Raw genomic sequence first — 25,566 nt, 5'->3', positions numbered from 1 at the left:
CCTTGTACAGTATAGTATATACACATGTACACTCGCACACACCGTCACTCAGTCCCCTGTACAGTATAGAATATACACACATGTACACTCGCACACACCGTCACTCAGTCCCCTGTACAGTATAGAATATACACATGTACACTCGCATACACCATCACTCAGTCCCCTGTACAGTATAGAATATACACACATGTACACTCGCACACACCGTCACTCAGTCCCTTGTACAGTATAGTATACACACATGTACACTCGCACACACCATCACTCAGTCCCCTGTACAGTATAGTATATACACATGTACACTCGCACACACCGTCACTCAGTCCCCTGTACAGTATAGAATATACACACATGTACACTCGCACACACCGTCACTCAGTCCCCTGTACAGTATAGTATATACACACATGTACACTCGCACACACCGTCACTCAGTCCCCTGTACAGTATAGAATATACACACATGTACACTCGCACACACCGTCACTGAGTCCCCTGTACAGTATAGAATATACATACATGTACACTCGCACACACCGTCACTCAGTCCCCTGTACAGTATAGAATATACACACATGTACACTCGCACACACCGTCACTCTGTCCCCTGTACAGTATAGAATATACACACATGTACACTCGCACACACCGTCACTCAGTCCCCTGTACAGTATAGAATATACACACATGTACACTCGCACACACGGTCACTCAGTCCCCTGTACAGTATAGAATATACACACATGTACACTCGCACACACCGTCACTCAGTCCCCTGTACAGTATAGAATATACACACATGTAAACTCGCACACACCGTCACTCAGTCCCCTGTACAGTATAGAATATACACACATGTACACTCGCACACACCGTCACTCAGTCCCCTGTACAGTACAGTATAGCCAGCATTCGTACAGAATCATGAAATACAATCACTGCACGGAAGCTCAGCGCCTGACCGCTTTCCCACGTGACTGATCACATGACGATGACATCATCGCAGGTCCTGTTGCTCACTACCAGGATTTAGCATCTACTGTACGGAAAGTGGTGTGGGTCAAAGCCCAGTAGGGAGATGGCGGAGGAGGACGATGAGTTGCTTGGTGAGAGGTTACTTTTCTTACCCGATCGTCATGTGCGTTACTTCCAGCGGAGTCTACAGGCGCTCCCCGAGCAGTGCTCCTCCCTGGAGACCAGCAGGTAATGTGCAGCTGCGGGGGTCCCCAGGTGATGACAGGAGGGAGCTCTGTGGCGTCTCTCCTCCGTGTACCGGTGCTGACTAGCGGCCGATCCCATACACCCTGTGCACTGTCAGGTGCCATCAGTAATCGTCTCTAGGACACATTGTGCTTTCCTCTCACCCATCGTGTGAATGGTCAGTTTCTGTGCAGAATGTCCTGGGTGGGGGTGACGGGAAAAGCCCCTCACTCTCCCCCAGTGTAACCACTTAGGTGCCAGCACCGCATCAGAACGGCGAGGAGCTGCTCCTCTGTATGATGGGCGGTCGCACTGCTGGGACCCCAGTGATCCTGCTCGCTGGGGGCTTCGACCCTTTGATGTGCAGGGTTTGTGAACACTTCTCCATGTAGGAGACCCCTCAGCAGCTTCTCTTTTGTCTTCAGTGTGGTAGGGTTTGTTTTTGTCTTTTTTGGTGATTTCCTTAGCGCTTGTTTGACATGTCTGACCGCTGACAGGTTTGTTAATTTTTGAAGCATCTTTTATACAGTTTTCTTTTTCCCCTGTGAAGAATGGGCTAACGTTTTCTTCAGTGAAAATACTCTGACATGGCGTCTGTTGGGCCGGCAGTGTGAAAGCGCTATGTGTAACCAAAGAGGTCTTCTGAACCGATGGCTCCTGCAGAAGGGGCGGCTCGTGTCTTTTGGCGTCTTTTGAAACTTGAAGCGGCTAGGAATAAGTGCGCACGGTCAGTAGACGCTGCGGGTTGGACGCTGTGTACTTGTGCAGACTCCAACCCCCAGCATCCAGATGTTACAGCATAGTGGATGGGATGTCAAGAATCACTTATCCAATATGCTTCCAAAAATGCCCGCAGCTCACCCGCGGAGATCAACATGTCTTTCCAGACCGCAGCATGTCAATTTATCTTGCGGAGACCTGAGTCTCCACAATAGAAATGTCACCTGTACAATGTATTGGGGACTATTCAAATGGAGGGCACCATCAACAGTATTGTACACCAATATCAAAACAGATACAGAATCTACCTGTGACCTGTCAAAAACTGGGCATGGACAGAGAGAGGCAGGTCGTAAAGGACAGGGAGCATCAAAATATCAGCACTAAGTGCATAACATGAATAATTTTATTACGTATATACAAACCACACCATAATACACATAGAATAAAACCACCTGTCACCTCGTTTTTCAGCTATAAGATGCTGCCACTGCCTTTCAGGGCTTATCTACAGTATTCTATAATGCTATTATATTCTATCATGCTGTAGTTAAGCGCCCGATCACATCTGAAAGATAAGAAAAATAAGTTTTTTTTATACTCACCCGGGGGTGGTCCGGTCTGATGTGCGTCGCAGGTTCGGGTCCGGCGCCTTCCATTTTCTTGCGATGTCGTCATCTCCCTTGCTTCGTGTCGTGGCTCCTGTGCAGGCGTTCTCATCTGTCCTGTTGAGGGCAGAGCATATTCCTGCACTCTGCAGTGCGCAGGCACTGGGCCTCTCTGACCTTTCCCGACACCTGAGCACCGCAGTATTTGGCTCTGCCCTCAACAGGGCAGATAAGAACGCCTGCGCAGGAGCCACGACACGAATCAAGGGAGATGACGACATCGCAAGACAATGGGAGGCACCGGACCTGCGACGCACATCAGACCGGACCACCCCCGGGTGAGTATAATAAAACTTATTTTTCTTATCTTGGAGATCAGACCGGGGGCTTATCTACAGCATTATAGAATGTAACCACATTATAGAATACTGTAGATAAGCCCTGAAAGGCAGTGGCAGCATCTTATAGCTGAAAAACGAGGTGACAGGTTCCCTTTAAAAATATTTTCAAGAAACAAAGGACGTTTTCTAGCAGGCTCTTTGACAAAAGGATACATATACAAGATAATTCATGGCCTGCATTTTTCATTAGATCTGTATTCACACTATTGGGTGTGTTGGCTTAGAGACTAGTCCTAATCTTCCTGTGTTACAGCATTGTACTACTATTTTCAGTGTTCTCACATTGCTGCTATTCCAGGACCATTTCTGCTTCCACCCCAGGCTGTTTATTTATCTGTACACTATGGTTTGTGTCATACTGAATGAATTACCTTGTATATGTATCCTTTTGTCAAAGGGCTTGCTAGGAAACAGGGCTGTGGAGTTGGAGTCGGAGCTCATTTTAGTGGAGTTGGAGTCGGTATAAAATGGTCCGACTCCAAAAATATATAATAAATTGGGTACAGTAATTCAAAGCAGAATGTGCTGAATATTTTTTCATAGGAATTTGGGAAAGTTATGAAATGTCCAATAAATGGCTGTTCTATTCCTGATCTAAGGCTACATTCACACACAACGTTTTTCCGTTTTTTGTGGATACGTTTTTCAGCTGCAAAAGCCGATCAGCTTTTTAAAAAACGGCATCATCTTAAAGGTTTTTGAGCTCATAAATAATGTTTTAAATAGCAAAAGCAGATTAGCAATCTGCTCTATCTATCCATTTATCCATATCTGTCTATCCATATCTTATCTGTACCAAAAAGAATGAAAGCCAGGTAGCACACAGACTAACACTCCTTTTTTTTAGCACCAGTCAGGTACACCTCATAGCTGCCCAAAAGGACGCCCAGGACAGGCATTGCTCGTCTTCAGTAACACATCAACATCAATTGATAGTTGGAATAAATAGACTGCGTTCACCACATCTTAAGGTGCAGGCTTTATTTTCAAGTGTAGGGGTGTGAAGTATGAGGTTCTGCAGCAGCTGAGGTGTGCAGTATGAGATTCTGCGGAACAGTATGAGGTTCTGCCCCCCCCTAGTTTTGATCCTGGCTAAAACCGTTTCTTATAGACATGGTGAACCCTCAGGTAACCCTAAATGAAGGTCAATGGATACAGGTGGCTGAATTAAAGGAATTGCTTAATCACCTATTTACCGTGACTAAAAAATTACAAGCTGATTATTTAACTCCTGGCATTTTCATAAGGGAGTGGAAGAACTTGCTGTTTTGCCTGTCCCAAAGAGGAGATTTAATCGCAGATGGCATTTCTACTTCAATGAAACGGAGAGAGACACAGTTATTGGAAAATAAAATATTTCTGCCAGCTGTTTATGTGGACCCAAGTCATAATATACTGCTTGATGATCAACAGCTTACTAAAGGAAAAGAAGCTCTGACTGAGGTAGCAGTTAGGATGAGTGGCCTACAGGAGGACTGCCAGGCGCAAGAGCACTTGGGTCCTGACAGTGCTACTGCTGCCATATCTTCATCCTCATCAGATGAGGAGTTTGACTTTGACAAGTATTTGGATGACATGGAGCAGGCAAAGCGTTGCTGCAAGGAAAAAGATTTCACTCTGTCTCCTATAGCAGCAGATTGACCATATTTCAGCAAAATGTTTCATTTGCTCTCAAAGAAATAGAAAAATTCAACCGTTCATCAAAACTGACAGTGCATGAGGCAATTCCTTTATACCCGGAAATTGTTAGAGATGTTGCCCATGTGGTTACGGCTTTGCCTCCAACCCAAGTTAGTGTAGAGAGGTTGTTCTCTGGCCTTAAAATTATTAGGTCAGATTTGAGGTCATCTATGAAGGAGGATCTGATGGAGGCAATTCTATTCCTTAGGACAAATTCATAGACTGCACAAATGTTATTTAGTATGTTTTTGTTGAAAACTGTATTCGATATTACATAGTGTATTACATATTTACAATTTATTACAGTTTTTTGTGTTCTAAAGTTGTATTCCAATAAATATATATTATGTTCTATCTAAATATCTTGATTATTGTATCATAAAAATGATTAACTGTCTGATGTTCACATTGTACTACAATAAATTTTTCACTTAAATATAAGCAATATATGTTGGAGTCAGTGGAAGGGAAATTGAGGAGTCGGAGTCGCAGGTTTGGCTTACCGACTCCACAGCCCTGCTAGGAAACGTCCTTTTGTTTCTTGTAAACATTTTTAAATGGTTTTATTCTATGTGTTTTTTGGTGTGGTTTGTATATACTTAATAAAATTATTCATGTTATTAATTTAGTGCTGACATTTTGGTGATCCCTGTCCTTTATGACCTGCCTCTTTCGCTCTGTCCATACAATGTATTGGACGCAGTGAATCCGCACGGTTCAGTAATCGCATGCGGAATCACCTGCGTTCAGTAACCGGCAGAGGACATGTGCTGCGTCCAGAGCGCTGCCAATTACTGACCGTGTGCACCTAAGCTAAAAGACGCTAAAAAGCCTGCATATATGACAAGCAAGTCATGTATACATATAATAAAGGTGATCATTCTTTTGAGCACTTTTTCACAGAGCAGCCACTGTGTGCACACACTTCTAGAGAAGTCCATGATGCAAAAAAAAAAAGTTTGAACTCCTGCTACAGTCAGATACGTGTGGGGGAAAGAAATCTGAAACTTTTCAAGCTAAGAACTCTGCCAACGGTTCAGAAACAAGCTGTCTGTCAAAAAATAAGCCATTTATCGTACAGTAAGCGGAGCGATTGTACGGGAGAAGTTGGCAGTGTGCGGAGCACTAAATCCCAACTAGTCGTGAGTGTCCTACAGTAAGACTGGATCTTAAAATACGGGTGCATTCACGAATCCGTGTGATATGGCCAAGTGCTGTCCATTTTTTTTCTATCGGACAGCACTCTGACCCATAAAGTGACATAAGAGCCTTTCATACACCTGTGTGGATCAGGGCATAAAACCTGTGAAACGTAGAGCGTGTCTCATTATGATCTTGTTGTTGAGGATCAGAATAGGCTATACTCAGTCTGTGTGCTGTCCGGTAAAAAATCTACCAGCACACATACGTGATTGTATACTAGGATCCAGGACAAAGGCCAAGTTCGAATTTATCAAGGGCCGTACACTGGTTTTAATGTTGGGGAAAAAAACAACTAATGCTCAGCATTTTTTGCAGAGACAATTTGGTGGTGTTTATTGGGAAGGGCAGGGCTTCCACGAATGGACATACTGTAGAGATCATGCGGACTGCCACAGCGCAGACTGCCCGTGTGTCCCCTGGCCTGTGCTTAACAATTTCACTTATTTCTGTGAGGCTGTCCCGTTCAAGTTGGGAGCGCCACAGCCAGCCTATGCATTGCTGTCCAATCTTGGACCCACCTGCACAGACGCCTGAATGAGTCCTTGCTATTATATAAATCAAGCGTTTTCAAGATTTTTTTTTTTTTTGCCTGGGCCCCATAATAAAATTAAAAATATTACTCCATGTACCTTCTGGTAGCTGTGTAAACCTTATAACATTAAAATTAGCCTCATGTGGAAATCACTCCAGACAGAAGTGACCTGGGCAGATTATGGCCACTTCCCACTCCCCAATAAGTAGGGGGGCTCCTCATAGTTAGAGAAGCAGTGATATCAGTTAGAGCAGAAATCTGCATTCTATGCTCATATCTGGTACAATGTGTTATGTGGAAGCAAATATACCCGATTGAGAAAATCTGTGCCCCTTAGGGTATTTGCTGCAGACATTTCTGCTGAAAATACTGAAGTGTTGGCCAGAAAAACCCTGCATGAAATACCTGTGTTTTTGCAGCGCTTTGCTGCATTCTTTTTCCTATCCGATAGTATAGGTGAAAACTGCAAAAACACTAAAAGAATGGACAATTCAGATATGAAACAGCTGCAAGGAAAAAATAAGCAACGTGTGATTTCAGACATTGTACTCCCTTTACTGGTAATGGGAAATCTTTCAGTTTTTGTGACCCGCACGACGATCCAAGGCCTCATTCAGACGTCCGAGATCTTTCATAAAAAAGCACGGTATGAGTGTCATCAGTGTTTTTGATCCAATTTCATCAGTGTTTGCTGTCAGGTTTCACCAACAGTGATCCATCCGTAGTTGAATTGCTTCTATTGATTGCGATGCTAGTCACGGCCAGCATGTGGGTAACACGCGGACACCATCCATGTGCTGGCCACAATTTTCAATGACCCATTTTGATCTGTCATGGTGTTTTTTTTCATAGGTATCAGAGTTAACATTTCTCCTTGTGGAGAGTGACAACCCAGGCCTGGCTTGTCAGAGTGAGGAGACTTTTATGCCATTCTTGCTCCTGTGGGAAATTAAATTTGCAAATTGCCTCTCTAGTGCCAGCTTTTTGGAAGTAGCAATCCTAAAAGTCAATATCGACCCATCAACGAGCAAATTGAGATTCTGGTTTGGCTTTTATCCGTAGTCATATGGCATGGCTCGTTAGAGGGTCAATATTGACTTTTAGGCTTGCTGCTTCCAGTAGGTGGCGCTGTACTTTCAGGCCTCTTCCCAACCAAATTTGCATATATTTTTTTTTCACGGACGCACTGTCTACAAAACAAATCAGACATGTGAACAGCCCCATAGACTATAATGGATGTATGTTCTATCCGCAACATAACGTGATGCACAGATACCTGAATGAGGCCCAAGGATGCTAATAGGACTGTGGCAGCAGATAATTGGAAATTGGTTATTTTCTGGGCTGTGATACGTCTGTTGTCCTCTCTGTATGGGACGACGAGTACATTTTATGTGTTCGGGGATAAAACATTGCTTTGACACTTTTCCTACTTATATTTTTAGGTTGACGATTGCATTTTTCGCTCTGTCTGGGCTGGACATGTTGGACTCCTTGCACGTTGTGAACAAAGATGAAATAATAGAGTGGATATATTCCCTCCAGGTTCTTCCTACTGAAGACAGTAAGTCAGTATTATATTTACTTTTGTATAGTACTAAAAGGAACAAATCATCGTAAGAACAAAAATAGCTATTTTCAGGCCCTCATACATATTAGATTTGTCGGCCGTATTTTTGTCTACTTGACGACCATCTAATGTGCCCCCAACTCTCCCCTGAGAGATGACTGTTTGTTCCCCTACTAAATAAGCAGAGTCGCACAGCAGGTTACTCCACTCTATCCATAGTGACCACATGGACGCTCAGCCAAGGAGATCATTCCTGTGTCTGGCAGCAGGTTACTCCACTCTATCCATAGTGACCACATGGACGCTCGGCCAAGGAGAGCATTCCTGTGTCTGGCAGCAGGTTACTCCACTCTATCCATAGTGACCACATAGACGCTCAGCCAAGGAGATCATTCCTGTGTCTGGCAGCAGGTTACTCCACTCTATCCATAGTGACCACATGGCCGCTCGGCCAAGGAGAGCATTTCTGTGTCTGGCAGCAGGTTACTCCACTCTATCCATAGTGACCACATAGACGCTCAGCCAAGGAGATCATTCCTGTGTCTGGCAGCAGGTTACTCCACTCTATCCATAGTGACCACATAGACGCTCAGCCAAGGAGATCATTCCTGTGTCTGGCAGCAGGTTACTCCACTCTATCCATAGTGACCACATGGACGCTCGGCCAAGGAGAGCATTCCTGTGTCTGGCAGCAGGTTACTCCACTCTATCCATAGTGACCACATAGACGCTCAGCCAAGGAGATCATTCCTGTGTCTGGCAGCAGGTTACTCCACTCTATCCATAGTGACCACATGGACGCTCGGCCAAGGAGAGCATTTCTGTGTCTGGCAGCAGGTTACTCCACTCTATCCATAGTGACCACATGGACGATCGGACAAGGAGAGCATTCCTGTGTCTGGCAGCAGGTTACTCCACTCTATCCATAGTGACCACATGGACGCTCGGACAAGGAGAGCATTCCTGTGCCTGTCAGCAGGTTACTCCACTCTATCCATAGTGACCACATGGACGCTCGGATAAGGAGAGCATTTCTGTGTCTGGCAGCAGGTTACTCGACTCTATCCATAGTGACCACATGGACGCTCGGCCAAGGAGAGCATTTCTGTGTCTGGCAGCAGGTTACTCCACTCTATCCATAGTGACCACATGGCCGCTTGGACAAGGAGAGCATTTCTGTGTCTGGCAGCAGGTTACTCCACTCTATCCATAGTGACCACATGGACGCTCGGCCAAGGAGAGCATTCCTGTGTCTGGCAGCAGGTTACTCCACTCTATCCATAGTGACCACATGGACGATCGGACAAGGAGAGCATTTCTGTGTCTGGCAGCAGGTTACTCCACTCTATCCATAGTGACCACATGGCCGCTCGGCCAAGGAGAGCATTTCTGTGTCTGGCAGCAGGTTACTCCACTCTATCCATAGTGACCACATGGACGATCGGACAAGGAGAGCATTTCTGTGTCTGGCAGCAGGTTACTCCACTCTATCCATAGTGACCACATGGACGCTCGGCCAAGGAGAGCATTCCTGTGTCTGGCAGCAGGTTACTCCACTCTATCCATAGTGACCACATGGCCGCTCGGCCAAGGAGAGCATTTCTGTGTCTGGCAGCAGGTTACTCCACTCTATCCATAGTGACCACATGGACTCTCGGCCAAGGAGGGCATTCCTGTGTCTGGGAATGTTGGGAGAGAGATGGCTGTCAGCTGAGTGAGGGCTCGGCCGACAGCTGTCTAGTGTACTGGCACTTCTACAAAGCAGATGCCTCGGGGAGACAGAAGAAAAACTCTTGTCTATCTCGGGGTGACATATGTGCCACCAGTAAGTTCTCGTGGACCCAATATAAGCACATAGACGTTTTATAAAGTGGTGAATGCAAAACAAATAGTAACTTATTGAACGAGTCTGTGGCAACAAACCTGGTTCCAGTTCTTTTCCACAGTAGAAGCAGCAATCAGATAAAGTCCTTGCCACCTCCCGGGTTACTGATCTTCTGTTTTGGGTACATGGTGCCAATAACAAGTCATCACTGGCAGTATGGAACTGAATTAATATAATTTCATTCTTCTCTTGAAATCTGGCTGGGCTCCTTTAGAAGTCAGCAGCAGCAAGAGCTCGCACTTGTATAGTAGGCTGCTTAAAGGGGGGTTCTTATTTTAAAAGTATCATGGTATAAGAAAAGAAATGTATACTTTCCTCCAGAACTGGAGCTGCACCTCTGCATTCAGTACTGCATCCTCACCCACCTACTAACATCAACATTTGGCGTCAATCCTTCAATCACTGGTCACAGTACATCCCCGACACAAGTTGATGTCCGGTACCTGCCGGGGGTCACAGTGAGCTGCGCTGGTCTTGGAGTTCAGTAACAATAAAAAAATATATATATTGTTTTCCACTATCCTGTGACCAATGAAAAGGGTTGTTAAATCATGAACAACCCCTTCAACTTTTAACATATTGAGGGATACACCCCTTAAAGGGGTTTTCTACTACTCTTTGAAAACTTGCCAGAGGGAGTATATATAATTTTTTTTTACAGTGTACGGTCCAAAAAATAAGCAAGAGCAGCATTAAAAGGTTGAGGAGTCCAAATTTTTATCCTAAATCCCGATCTATTTAGTGCCATAGTCTAAACTATTTTCTATTTTACTTTGAATTATAAATGACCTATCCTTCCCTAACTACACTAACTGCTTTTTTTTTTTTTTTTTCTTTTTGGTCACATTTTGTTTCAGAATCTCTGTGCATGCTGGGAAACCCAGAGGGCGGAGGCTGCGGTCATTGTCTCAGCGCTTGTCCCTTCCCTGAAATGAGGCTACATCAGTGATGCTCGTTTCAGGGGCTGGGCTAGTCCCTGCGTTCTGTGCGATGTGCACAAATGACAGCGTGCAGAGATCAGTGCCGGCACAGGCAACGCTCTCTGTTGTCGGCTCATTGCTGCTGATCTGAGCCAACAACAAAGCGGTGCTAGAATACCTGGTGTGCAGAGACCAGCGCTGTCACTAGTCTCTGCACGCTGGGTATTCTGACAGTGCGCTCGTTGCTGTTGGTCTGAGCGTGGCTCCTGATGATGCTTCATTTCAGGGAGGGGTTGCAGCAGTGACCCCAGCCTCTACCCCCTGATGGCGCTTCGTTTGAGTATCCTGACATGCACTGGGATTCTGAAACAAAATGTCATCAAAAAGGAAGTTTAAAACAAAAACAAAACAAAAAACAGTTAGTGTAGTCGGGGAAGAATAGGGAATTTTTAATTCAAGTATATTAGAAAATAGTTCAGATTATGGCATTTAATAGATGGGGATTTAGGATGATAATTGGGGCTTCGGGTCACCCCTTTAAGAAGCAGGGTCTTGATTTGCTCAGATAATTTAAGGTGTATTCTATTTTCCTGCTCAGTCTAATATAATCTCTAAGAAGCGGACACATTAATTGTATAGAATTTTTTATGAAAAACACGTGTGGATACAAATTGAATATGTTCCTAAACACAGGAAAACGGCCCTTTGGCACCACTGTTATTCCTTGTGAGAACCCTAGGTGGCAGTGTAACTTAGGTAGATATCTTACAGTTATTTTGCAGTATTCTGATACTCTACAGGTTTCACTTTACCATAAAGCAGGTGGAGATTCTGGAAGGTGGAGAAGTTTTCCAAGAGCCATAAATCTGCGGCAAAAATGTAATATATGCAGGTCTCAACACACTCAGATTTTAGTCAATATTATCTTCTCCCGCAAAATACACAATGTTAGAGGACTTAGGTTGCTTAATTAATTGTGCATTGATTATGTGCAGCAGTCTGCCTTTCGCCATGTGCACTTCTTGGCTAAATAACTTGGACTGGTTACCTTTAACCTCTTAGGCTATATTCACATCATTTAACATAATCCAACATAGCAATGAACATGATACTTTTTCCTATCTAGAAAAAAGAACGTTCATAAAGGCATAAACAAGAGGACAACTCCCTTAGAAATATATGAACCTACATAGAAAACGGAGTATATCGCCATAGAGTCAATAAACATAAATGGTTATAATATCAAAAATTATTCGTTCTTTATTAGTACAGGTGCATAAAAGGTGTACATTACAAAATACAATCATATGATCAGATGTCGGATATGACACTAAGAAAGAGAGGGGATGGATACACCGCACATGTATGGTAAATGCAATGGTACAAAAAATGATAATACATAGCCCCAAAAACCTGCATAAAGACTGATACCCATGCTGAAGAGTCTCACACTTGGCCGTCTAGTGTTACTACCAAAGTGAAGTACATACCAAAAGACATGGGGAATTCATGCAGGACCTTCCAGTAAAGTGCTATGTGCAAAAAGGTGTGGGGAAAATTATGGGAAGGTAACCATGCTTACCCATAAGGAAAGTGCATGTGCGTAGTGTCCAGCCCCAGAGCCCCTACGCATGTTTCGCGCTGGGCTTCATCGGGGGGCATGTGTGGTGCTGCTGGAAATGCAGGGTATAAATGTCTAAGGAACAGGTGTCCAAAATTAGCATCGCTGCAGTAGGGAGTGAGCGCATGAGAGGCGGGCCCCGATCGCGGCACGTCACATCCGGCCGTCGTTACCTGTGGGAGGGACAGGGAGAGATACAGCTTTCCTGACGTCATTGTCCCGCCCCAGGCAGAGCTGACGCCTTCCGAGACGCCCACTAACAACGGGACCAGCCGCGCATGCGCAACCACGCAGCGGCCATTTTAAGTACTGGCCAGGAAAAGGGGCAAGTGGAGATAAGAACGTGGAACAAGCGCATGTGGCTCAATATACAAAAATGACACCACAAGGATGTCTAGATCAATTATTTGTATAGATGATGTTAAAATAATCTGGTAATGATTATAGCACTCTTTTTCATCAATATGATATCGCCATCATTCAATCGGGACAAAGCCCACTTAAAATTACTCATAGTGGTCAATCTATTATAAATCATAGTATCTAAAGAGTGCGGTATATCATACCATCTTATTAAGATATCAAAATCTCATTTGATGTATTATAAGTCTAAACATGAAATTACGGCACAAAGATAAATTGTAGAAACAGAAAAAAAAATATATATATAAATATAATTCCAGGATCTACATAGAAAACAGAAAAAAATAGCAATAGCATATCCTGTGCACAGACAAAAAATGAGGTTCCACGTAATTAGTTCTCCACCATTTCTTCCAAGATTCCAGATGGACTTGATAAAGACATACGATCAAAAATAACCCCGCATAATGCATCCAATAACTCATACTGATTGTACACTGAGAAAGGATAAATAAAAACAGCAATTAAAAACAAGAACAAAAACAACTTATACACAAATATGTATATAATAGCCAGAAAGACATATTCATGCTAAAGGAAGGGGGCAAAAGATAGCTTTTCATTGAGTCCATGAGGTGTCATAGAACCCAAAGTGACTATCCATCAGCACTCCAGCCAGGCTAAGATCTTCTTATAGTCTCCACCCCTAGTCCCCAAATGTACTCTATCGATCCCTTTGACTTTAAATGTCCGTGGATCACAATTATGGACTTGCTTGAAGTGCCGAGGGATAGTCTTCAATATTGTAACATCTGAAATCTCCTTTGCCGCCCTTATGTCCCTAACATGTTCCCTAACTCTAGTACGAAGCTCCCTAGAGGTGAGGCCCACGTAGATCAGGTTGCATCCACATACCGCATAATAAACCACATATGTGGTGCTGCAAGAAATATAATTTGTAATATGGTATTCCATACTACCATCAGCCGCCTTAAAAGTGGTTGCCCTAACGATATTTTGGCAGGCCACACATGAGCCACATGGGTAGCACCCCCACCTCTGGGGCCTGGCACCGAAAGGGTTAGTAGGTCTGGCCACATAATGACTTCTCACAAGAAAGTCTTTCAAATTCCTTCCCCTTCTAGCAGTCAAGAGGGGTCTATCAGGTAGAATTCCCTTTAATGTCATATCTGTTTGTAAAACAGACCAGTGTTTTCCCATGATCTCTCTAATCCTGTGCCACTGATTATTATAAGTCATAATGCACCTCAGTGGTTGTTCCCTAGATATATTGGCACGCTGTTTAGAGTCATGGAGTTGTTGGCGAGGGGTCCTCCTGGCACGAGAATAGCCCGACTTAATGTTTCTCATACTATATCCGCGATCTCTGAACCGCTGGGCAAGGTCCCGAGCCTGATCCTCAAAGATCCCATCAGTTGAGCATATTCGCTTCATTCTCAAAAACTGACCCACAGGAATGGCCCGAATGGTTGAAGCATTGTGGGCAGATGATGCATGTAGTAGGGAATTGACAGACGTGTCCTTCCGAAATACGTCAGTTTGAATCGCACCATCCCCACATAATGTGATCTTAATATCCAAAAAATCAATCTCACTCGCCGCCACCCTGTGGGTCAGTTTGATATTACGACGATTTTGATTTAAACCACAGATGAAATCGAGGAGGTCAGACTCAGTACCCTGCCAAATTATAAAGACATCGTTGATATACTGCACATGGGACGCGGCACATGCACCATCCCCGAAAACCTCCCGCTCCCAGTGTCCCAGGAAGAGGTTAGCGTAAGATGGCGCACAGGCCGCGCCCATTGCAGTGCCGCGTCGCTGCAGATAGAATTTGTCTTTGAAGGTGAAATAATTGTGAGTTAAAATAAACTCAAGCAGTTCTAAGATCAGTGATCATAGAGACGGGTCTAAATTACTCATGCCAAGGAAGAACCCCACAGCTTCCAATCCATCTCTATGTCCGATGCATGTATACAGGGACTCTACGTCAATCGTAGCAAACAACATGCCTGATTCAAGATGGAGACCATCTAATTTCTTCAGGACGTCCTTAGTGTCCCTGACATAGGAGGGCAGTGTCTCCACTAGAGGATGAAGATAGTATTCAATAAACTTACAAATGGGATCGCAGAGCCCTCCCATGCCAGAGACAATTGGACGCCCAGGGGGATCTACTGGGTCTTTATGTATCTTCGGTATCTTCCTGGGGCGGGACAATGACGTCAGGAGAGCTGTATCTCTCCCTGTCCCTCCCACAGGTAATGACGGCCAGATGTGACGTGCCGCGATCGGGGCCCGCCTCTCATGCGCTCACTCCCTCCCGCAGCGATGCTAATTTTGGACACCTGTTCCTTAGACATTTATACCCTGCATTTCCAGCAGCACCACACATGCCCCCCGATGAAGCCCAGCGCGAAACGTGCGTAGGGGCTCTGGGGCTGGACACTACGCACATGCACTTTCCTTATGGGTAAGCATGGTTACCTTTCCATAATTTTCCCCACACCTTTTTGCACATAGCACTTTACTGGAAGGTCCTGCATGAATTCCCCATGTCTTTTGGTATGTACTTCACTTTGGTAGTAACACTAGATGGCCAAGTGTGAGACTCTTCAGCATGGGTATCAGTCTTTATGCAGGTTTTTGGGGCTATGTATTATCATTTTTTGTACCATTGCATTTACCATACATGTGCGGTGTATCCATCCCCTCTCTTTCTTAGTGTCATATCCGACATCTGATCATATGATTGTATTTTGTAATGTACACCTTTTATGCACCTGTACTAATAAAGAGCGAATAATTTTTGATATTATAACCATTTATGTTTATTGACTCTATGGCGTTATACTCCGTTTTCTATGTAGGTTCATATATTCACATCATGTTTTAACCCTGACCTCACTGGCTTACATTTGAAGACCTGAAAAACTTGACTCTGGTGTTTCCGCTGATGGGGCCATTGAATTTAAAGAGATTATTAGCACAGAATGACGGCTCCAACCAAGTCCTGGCGCTTGGTGCACCATTGGCCTGACCAAACATTTAAGAGCACCTTCCCACTTGTTTTCCATCTCCTGCCCCACCCTTCCCACCTCATCTTTGATTATAGAGCAAGAGAAGGATGGAGATAGGTTGAAAACAAGTAGGTGAGAAGGTGCAGTTAAAGAAGCACTCTTCTTCCCATCAAAATTTTCAACCTCTTAATATATTACAGTCATCATATAGTTCTGTGTACTACAATCAGGGCTGTGGAGTCGGTATAAAATGGACCTACTCTTAAAATATATAATTGGGTACAGTAGAACAATGCAGGATGTACTGAATATTTTTTCATAATAAGTTGGGAAAGTTATGAAATATCCTATAAATGTCTGTTCTGTTCCTGATCTAAGGATCTCAGCTTTTAGTGGAGATGGATCTGTGCTGCATTTTATGTACATGCTCAGTAGTGAGGCAGTGCTGTGGAGTAGTAGATGAGATGAATCTGTGCTGCACTTTATGTACATGCTCAGTAGTGATCAGTGCTGTGGAGCAGTAGATGAGATGAATCTGTGCTGCCCTTTATGTACATGCTCAGTAGTGATCAGGGCTGTGGAGTAGTAGATGAGATGGATCTGTGCTGCCCTTTATGTACATGCTCAGTAGTGATCAGTGCTGTGGAGTAGTAGATGAGATGAATCTGTGTTGCACTTTATGTACATGCTCAGTAGTGAGCAGTGCTGTGGAGTAGTAGATGAGATGGATCTGTGCTGCACTTTATGTACATGCTCAGTAGTGAGCAGTGCTGTGGAGTAGTAGATGAGATGAATCTGTGCTGCACTTTATGTACATGCTCAGTAGTGAGGCAGTGCTGTGGAGTAGTAGATGAGATGAATCTGTGCTACACTTTATGTACATGCTCAGTAGTGAGGCAGTGCTGTGGAGTAGTAGATAAGATGAATCTGTGCTGCCCTTTATGTACATGCTCAGTAGTGATCAGTGCTGTGGAGTAGTAGATGAGATGAATCTGTGCTGCACTTTATGTACATGCTCAGTAGTGAGGCAGTGCTGTGGAGTAGTAGATAAGATGAATCTGTGCTGCACTTTATGTACATGCTCAGTAGTGAGGCAGTGCTGTGGAGTAGTAGATGAGATGAATCTGTGCTGCCCTTTATGTACATGCTCAGTAGTGAGGCAGTGCTGTGGAGTAGTAGATGAGATGAATCTGTGCTGCACTTTATGTACATGCTCAGTAGTGAGGCAGTGCTGTGGAGTAGTAGATGAGCTGAATCTGTGCTGCATTTTAATGTACATGCTTAGCAGTGAGCAGTGCTGTGGAGTAGTAGATGAGATGAATCTGTGCTGCCCTTTATGTACATGCTCAGTAGTGAGCAGTTCTGTGGAGTAGTAGATGAGATGAATCTGTGCTGCACTTCATGTACAGGCTCAGTAGTGAGCAGTGCTGTAGAGTAGTAGACGAGATGAATCTGTGCTGCACTTTATATACATGCTCAGTAGTGAGGCAGTGCTGTGGAGTAGTAGATGAGATGAATCTGTGCTGCCCTTTATGTACATGCTCAGTAGTGAGCCAGTGCTGTGGAGTAGTAGACGAGATGAATCTGTGCTGCACTTTATGTACATGCTCAGTAGTGAGGCAGGGGTGAGGAGTCGGGAGTCAGGGAAATTGAGGAGTCAGTGGTTTGGATTACCGACTCCAAAGCATTGCTTACAATTGCTCATTTTGCCCTTCTACCCAGCTAATTCTTTTCTTTTCCATTAGGTCTATGATATCACGTGGTTAAACGCTGACTACCTTAATCCATCTAAGCTCTGTGTAGAAACAGGAGGTCTCTTGCAGGGGGAGGAACAGAGCAGCTGGGTTAGGAGTTAAAGAGGGATGAGTTTTGCAGGGAAAATAAACTTCCTGTTTCTACATAAAGCAAAGAGAAGAATTACTGTATAAACTCATGTATAAGCCGACTCGAGTATAAGCCGAGGCCCCTAATTTTGCCACAAAAAAACTGGGAAAACTTATTGACTCGCATATAAGCCTAGGGTGGAAAATACAGCAACTACTGGTAAATTTCAAAAATAAAAATAGATACCAGTAAAAGTAAAATTAATTGAGACATCAGTAGGTTAAATGTTTTTGAATATCCATATTGAATCAGGAGCCCCATATAATGCTCCATACAGTTCATGATGGCCCCATAAGATGCTCCATACAAAATACACCCCATCAAATGCTGCACAGAGGTTAATAATGGCCTCGTAAGATGCTCTATAGAATAATATGCCCCATATGCTGCCCCATAAAATGCTCCATAGATTATTCCACATATGCTGCGGCTGCTGCAAATATAAAAAAAAAAAAAAAAGACATACTCCCCTCTCGTCGCTGGGGTCCTGAGCAGGCAGGGACACCGGCGCGCTATGGGGGACAGGTGCTGGTGTCACCGCTGGCTCAGGACCCCGGCACCCCCAATATTCACCTGTCCCCGGTCCACCGCTGCGCCTGCTCTGTCTTCCGGGTCCTCTGTCAGTGACTATTCAGGCAGCAGAGGGCACGGCGTGCACTAACTACGTCATTGCGCCCTCTGCTGTCTGAACATCACTGACAGAGGACGCGGAGGACAGAGAGCGGTGCGCAGCGATGGGACTGGTGAATATCGCATATACTTGCCCCCTCCTGATGCGGTCTCTGCAGCCCCTGCGTCTCCTGCAGCTCTTCCTGTCTTCAGCGGTCACGTGGTATCGCTCATTAAATGAAGTAGAATGAAAGGTGGGCACCACACTTAATATATGACTATAAATTAGCCAGGTGCTGCTATGCGTCTAAATACTATGGAAAAGGAGACGAGGACAGAAACGCAAGAAACCGTGCACACACAGCTGAAATATGTATAGAAAAAGGCTTTTTTAGTCACCAATGCCTGACAGACAGAAAATACAAGTTAAAAACACCATAAAAATCACAAAAAGCATAGACAATTCAAACCTGACAAGGTAGACTGGTAAAGCAATATTTAATCAGGGTATAGTAAAGGATAAAGAATCAGTAAGTAACTGACACATAAATCATGGCTGAGGTAGCATGAATGTTTCGTTTTATATGCAGTATTTATAATCATGTAGATCCAAGCTATATCATGGTGAAGCTAATAACAGCATTCACATTCCCCTTATAAATCTCAAAAAAAAAATCTTTTTCTTCTGGAGGATCTCTCCAATATGATTGAAATTCTAAGCCCAGAAAACAGCGCCCTCAGCAATGATTCTGTCTTCAATGGCATATGCATGCATCATAGATTTACAGATAAACACACCATAAACAATAGTGACTAGATGCTAAAAAATGAAAAACGCATGGCTCATAGATAGGGCAGCTTATGAAAAATAATTTGTATCTACTGCTTGTATTTTATAGATACATCTGTACCACAGAAATCTAATATCAATAGTTTATAAATAACATTATCTGGAACTAAGTCCAGCTCAGTAGTTTAACTATGTCCATAGATTCCCTCAGCAATGGCCCTGTGTTAATTGACAAGCATATGCGATAGCAGTTATAAATTAATGCATACTAATGCGGCAATATAACCCAACACCCCAGTCATACCGTCAGGTTTGTCCGGTCCGACGCGTGTCGCTGTCCCCACGACAGCTTCGTCAGGGACCAAGGGCATCCGCCCTTTAGCCAGATAGTCAGACTACACAACAAAGGGAGGTAGGACCATTTCCTATATGCCTACTCTACGTCATCATCATTTTTCATACATTTTATTTTATTAGATGTGGAAGGATTAAAAGTTTTGCAGCAATTTTTTTTTTTTTTTTTTTTTAATAACAAAACTTATTTTTTAAGGCCCTATTCAGTTTTGTTGTGATTCTGAGGAGCCTCTACATTAGAAACCCCCCCACCCCCCCCCAAAAAAAAAAACAAAACGTGTTACTATTGTAAAAGCAGCACCCCTCAAAGTACACGCAACTGCTGTCAGGAGATTGTGTGCACATACCTCAATACAGATTCATTGCAAAAGGCACCGTTGCCTCCTTGTCCATATTTAACACGCACGTCTTCTGCCGCTCCATTCACTGTAACAAAGATATCTGAGCAAATATTCCTGATAAGTTGTCTGCTGATTAATTTCTTACTCTATATAGTGACCCCAGGTAATTCCGCAGCATGGACCAGGCTCAAGTCTTTCTGCCAAACGAAATGTGTGACTTGCTGTCTTGCACCTATTGTAGAATTACAACATATCTGTAAAATAGGAACCACATAACAGACTGGTGGCAAGCAAGGCACACGCCACCTATATTGTAGTCCAAGATGGCAAAAGCGTGTGCCCTGAGTAACCCATGCCTAAACCTGTCTGGGGTTCTTGTATTGATAGCCTATCCTTGGTATAGGTCATCAACGTCTGATCGGTGGTGGTGTGACACCCGGTGCCGCTGGGTGTGCTGAGTTGAGGAGCTGCACAGCTCCATCAACTGCATAGTAGCCGCAGCCATGTACTGTACATCCATCACGTATTGATTCGAGTAGGATCTACATTACTCAGTCACAAACACTATTCCATTTACTGAGCTGTGCAGATCCTCAACTCAGCACATCTGCCACTGGCAACATTGGGAGCAGCTGGTCAGCGGGGGTGCAGAGTGTCACACCGCCACCGATCAAATATGGGTGACGTATCATAAGGATACATTCAAGCAAAAAAGGAAGCACACTGTAGCGCCATAACATGCAAATATGAAAATTGAAAAATGAATTGCATTACTGCATTAGAAATATGAAAAATTGAGAAAGTTTAGCGCATAAAATGGTCAAGTTATGTGTACCTGGAAGCCACGGTAAGGCATTTCTCATTTTCCAGGTCCCTGTCTATGCCAATCCTCACTAATACTCAAGTCTCCATCTGAATGGTAACCTATGAAAAATCCTCTGTTTAGACTGAAGTCTATATCTCTGTGGAGGGGATCTCTCTTTCAGATGGAGACTTCAGTCTTAGGCCTGTTTCACACTTCCGTTTTTGTGTCCGCCAAACGGATCCGTTTCCGTTTTTTTGACGGAAACTGATGCAAACGGATCCGTTTTTTTAAAAACGGATCCGTTTTTTTGACGGATCCGCGGTAACCGTAATTGAAGTCTATGGGACAAAAAAAAACGGATCCTGCAAAAAATGGCGGATCCGTTTTTTTACGGAAAACAACGGATTTTGACGGATTTGAAAAAACGGAAGTGTGAAACAGGCCTTAGTGAGGATTGGCATAGACAGGGACCTGGAAAACGAGAAATGCCTTAATGTGGCTTCCAGGTACACATAACTTGGCCATTTTATGCGCTAAACTTTCTCAATTTTTCATATACCTAATGCAGTAATGCAATTCATTTTTCATATTTGCATGTTACGGCGCTACAGTGTGCTTCCTTTTTTGCTTGAATGTATATGAGTTGGTGACTCTAGGTTAAGCACCTGTTCACACTATGCTTATACTTGGATGTGACGGTCAGTTTTTGAAATTTGTATTCATTTACCTTCTGACTGAGCACTCCACCTGTTAGCCGCAGGCGTTTTTAATCAAAGCAGGGCCACTTCCCCTCCACAGAGATATAGACTTCAGTCTAAACAGAGGATTTTTCATAGGTTCCCATTCAGATGGAGACTTCAGTCTTAGTGAGGATTGGCATAGACAGGGACCTGGAAAACGAGAAATGCCTTACCGTGGCTTCCAGGTACACATAACTTGGCCATTTTATGCGCTAAACTTTCTCAATTTTTCATATTTCTAATGCAGTAATGCAATTCATTTTTCAATTTTCATATTTGCATATTATGGCGCTACAGTGAGCTTCCTTTTTTGCTTGAATGTATATGAGTTGGTGACTCTAGTTTAAGCACCTGTTCACACTATGCTTGGATGTGGCTGTCAGTTTTTGAAATTTGTATCATAAGGATAGGCTTTCAAATGTCCTGGACAACTCCTTTAAGTGTAAAAACATTCCTGATTTTCTTGGTCGCAGTTATCAGACTTGTAGCCCAACTGCATGCATATTCCCATTTGGACCTCCGTTAAAGGGATTTTATAACTCTTGATCATATGTCCTGTAAATTCTTTTAGACTTTTTTTTTAGGGTCCTATACACAGGACCCGTTTTCTGTGCTAAAATGGAGAACCACCCTGTCGCCTTACTGTGCTGGTGTAATGATCCTTTTCCCTTTTTTTTTGGTTTTGTAATGTATAATTAGATGTGATTCCAGGAGTTAGGAAAGCCAGGACTACGTTGACCAGATGATTGCCACAGTGGCTTCTTTTTACTAAAGTTTTCTTTCAGTGTACAGTGAAGTTGCTGATGGTGATAGTTGTCACTCGGACATCAATTTAGTGCTAATGCGTCCATTTCTGTTATATGCAAGTCAATGCAGACGAGACGCTAAAATTGAGTTTTCGCAAGGGAGAATGAATAGGTGATCAAAGTAAACTGAGCCGACTCTGCAGTGTGTGGATGACCGATGACTTGCAGGCATTTTGTGAAGTGAACACGCTGGGCGCAGAGAACAGGTTTTACCTCCGATCATAAGTCAGCACACAGGGACTCTTAACGAGCAGAGCGGGCGCTCGCCTCTCTTCAGGTGTCCTCAGGCCTGCAGGAACGTGCCACTGAGTTTTAATTGTCTCCGATATATGACTCTTAGTTCTATTGCCAGGAATATAATTGATAGGCAATGTCCTCTTTATAAGTCACTGACTGGTTCCCTCTTAGGCCCCTTCACATGTCCGAATAATACCGGCATCGGTGTCATCAGTCTTTTGGATCAGTGTGCTATTACTGTGCAATTTGTTTTCTTCCAGTATGGCTTAAAATGGATATCTGGTCCAAATCCATAAGTCTGCAGTCCCTCTGTGTGGCTGCGGACTTATGAATCCCTCCAGCGCACACATTGTGCGCTGCAGGACTCGGCAGTTTCTATGCCGGGACCCGAGGGTATGTGTGCATTTTACATACCCCTGGCGCAGCCCTGCTCCATATACTTGTATTGAGCGAGCCGCACCCCAACTATTGATGCAGCCGTCCAGTGGGTTTGGCCGACATACAAGTGTGTGGAGCGAGGTCGCGCCCAGTGGATGGGCTCTGGCCGGGAGTATGTATAACACAGCCTACCCTCTGGTCCCGGCACAGAAACCGGCGAATCCCCCTAGCATGCACACAGAGTGACTGCAGACTTATCGATTTTAAGACCCCATCTTACATAGCGAGATCGCTGATGCGTCACTGATTTTGTGACGCAACAGCGATCTCGCTACATGTGACACGCAGCGGCGACTGCCCCCTGCTGGATATTGCTGATTGTGCTCAAATGTCCTGGGCCATTTTTTCATTGTCGGCATCCCGCTGGCCAGCAGGCATCGCTGTGTTTGACGCCGGCGAGTGACCTAGTTGGCGACGCACAACTCAGGGACGCAGGCTGGAATCGTTCAGAATAGCTGCTGTGTGACAACGCACCAGCGATCCTTACCACGTCGCATCGTTTTCGGGATCGCTGGTGCATCATTGAAGAGATCTGCCTGTTTGGCAGCTTACTAGCGACCATGTAGCGACGCACCAGCGATCCCTACCAGGTCATATCGTTGTCGGGATCGCTGGTGCGTCGCTATGTTTCAAATCTTCTCCTATACTGCCGTCAGTGAGCTGTATGTGTTTTTCATCGACCCATAGACTTGTATTGACCTTATCATTTGCTCTTATTGTAAAAAATGGATATGTGTGCAGCACTATAGGTTATCATGAGTACATGTGCTATCCAGGAAAAAAAAAATGCCACACGTGCCAGAGACGCGTACATGTGAAGGAGGCCTTACATACACTTCTGCAACGCTAGCAATTCTTCTATAATTGTGACCCATTCCGGGGTTCTCCGCGCTCTCATTAAGGGTTTCTGTGCTGCCGTATTTGCTCCAGCCTTTTGGCCTTAGTGTTTCATGAATCTAAATAAAAATGTTTTTTTTTGGCTATTTGTAACTTGTTCCTGCGCCGCACATTTCTGACATTGATGCTGAGGGCATGGTACAATTGAACACTGTGGGTGAGAGCTGGAATATACGGCAGCTGATGTTCTGCTACATTGGCCAGGATTGGTGATTCCAGACCATAAACCTTTTAGATGCAGGTACTGCGGCGTCTAAGGAGTTAGCGGGTCTCCTTCCACTATACGCCACATGAATGAGAATACTATAACTTGTCTTACAAAATTGCAATTCCTTTTGTTGATGAGAAATAAAAAAAACTTTTCGGATTATGTAAGATGAGGATGCAAAACACTGGATTAATGGTACCGATACCCCAAGGAAATATGTCAGATCTCGCTCTCTACAGCCTCTCCTCCCCCGCATACACATGCATGCTCAGTGTACACACATTGTGTGGGGAAAGAGGACTAAAGGTGGCCATACACCCCAGATAACTGCCGGCCAAACCACCCTTCATCCAGCAGATATGTCTCCCATCTCCCCCCGTGTGCAGAAACGTTTGGCTTGGGTGAGTGCTCCTGAGTTTCCTATGAGAGCCGCTGCAGACCCCTCCTGCTTCTCTCCCGGAAAATAAAAGGATCGGCTATTGGAAGTTTGACAAGCCGGATCCTTCTCTCTCCTCACATCATTTTATCGGCGGAGAGTCGGGAGGCTCTCGTACACATTAGATGATATGATCCCTCAACAATCAGGAGCTTCAACCTCCTTTTCTCTTATGTATAGTGAAGTTTATAGATCCTATTGCCGATAGCGTTGATTCTTACTGTGACCGTATCAATCTGGATCAATGGAAAAGAATAGTGGGAATTCCGCCTCTGTCTGACCCCGAAGCTTTAATTTATTCAGACATTTTGTTCTTGGAGAAGCTGAGCCGCTGCCAAAGGTGTCTGATAGCCGCTTTCTCTATCTCGTCACAAAAACACAAATGTTTGGCCGAGTGGAGCGTCCATGAATATAGAGGATTCTGGAGACATCGCTGTCGGCCAGAGAGTTGTCAGGGGGATGACGGGGTGTTAATAAAGATCGGCATGTTGGATTTCCATTACCTACAGGTGATATGACTTTACTCCGTTCCTCACTTTGTCATGTGTCCATACTTCTGTTTTCCAAACATACGATAAATTTTAATCCCATTATTAATTACAGTCTGAAGGTTTTGTCACTTTTGTAAAGTCTCGCAAACAAAATCCAGACTAAAAACTTTCTAAAACTTCTGCATTTTAGAACATATTGCATTTATTACCTGAGATTTTACGCAAACCAATTAATTTCCTAATATTTATTTTTTTTTCTTAAGAATCCAATCTAGATCGATGTGGGTTTCGAGGTTCCTCGTGTTTGGGGTTGCCATTTAATCCTTCAAAGGTATGCTAACAAGTGGAATTGTTATATGAAATAAAGGCCTCAACGTGGAAATCCACAATGGACCAAAGACCATGGGAGGCTGAAGAGCATTCTACCTTCATAAGTCACTGTTCATAACGGGGGCCATTATGCTGTACCCCGCCCCTTGTACCATAGACATATAATAGGGGCTCACATAGTTTCATCCGTGAAAATACGCATGTGGCCTATGCTGGTCAAACGAGCTCGAGGTCATGACTGGACCCCAATGGTGATTAATATTACATGTGCTGCCGAGAACCATGTTTTTTTTTTTGTTTTTGTTTTTTTTTAGGCCAGCCAAAAGATCATTTCACATGAACGAGTGTTTTGGTTTATTTAAATTGCAAGATTATTAGGAAGCATTGGTTTCCGCAGTCGTCGGAGTTTAAATGCACCGTAAAATCGCTCCTGTGACCAGAGTGAACATT

General features: G+C 44.0%; 1 protein-coding gene across 2 annotated transcripts in view; it reads left to right on the top strand.

Moving 5' to 3' along the window:
• The first annotated feature begins 976 nt into the window (after positions 1–976).
• Positions 977–25,566, top strand: part of PGGT1B (protein geranylgeranyltransferase type I subunit beta) — a 57,226-nt gene continuing 32,636 nt past the window's right edge. Inside the window, exons 1-3 of one of the 2 annotated variants that reach the window (XM_073552589.1) lie at positions 977–1,109; positions 7,793–7,911; positions 25,050–25,117. In XM_073552589.1, coding sequence (XP_073408690.1) covers positions 7,830–7,911; positions 25,050–25,117 — 150 coding nt within the window. In that variant the 5' untranslated portion in view covers positions 977–1,109; positions 7,793–7,829. Of the gene's footprint in view, positions 1,207–7,792; positions 7,912–25,049; positions 25,118–25,566 lie in introns of both variants that reach the window. The other variant, XM_073552527.1, reaches the window with a different exon arrangement.

Source organism: Dendrobates tinctorius, unplaced genomic scaffold (genome assembly GCF_039654945.1).
Source record: "Dendrobates tinctorius isolate UK_male_01 unplaced genomic scaffold, ASM3965494v1 ptg000003l, whole genome shotgun sequence".
Classification (NCBI taxonomy): domain Eukaryota; kingdom Metazoa; phylum Chordata; class Amphibia; order Anura; family Dendrobatidae; genus Dendrobates; species Dendrobates tinctorius.
This window is presented reverse-complemented; position numbering and strand designations above follow the sequence as displayed.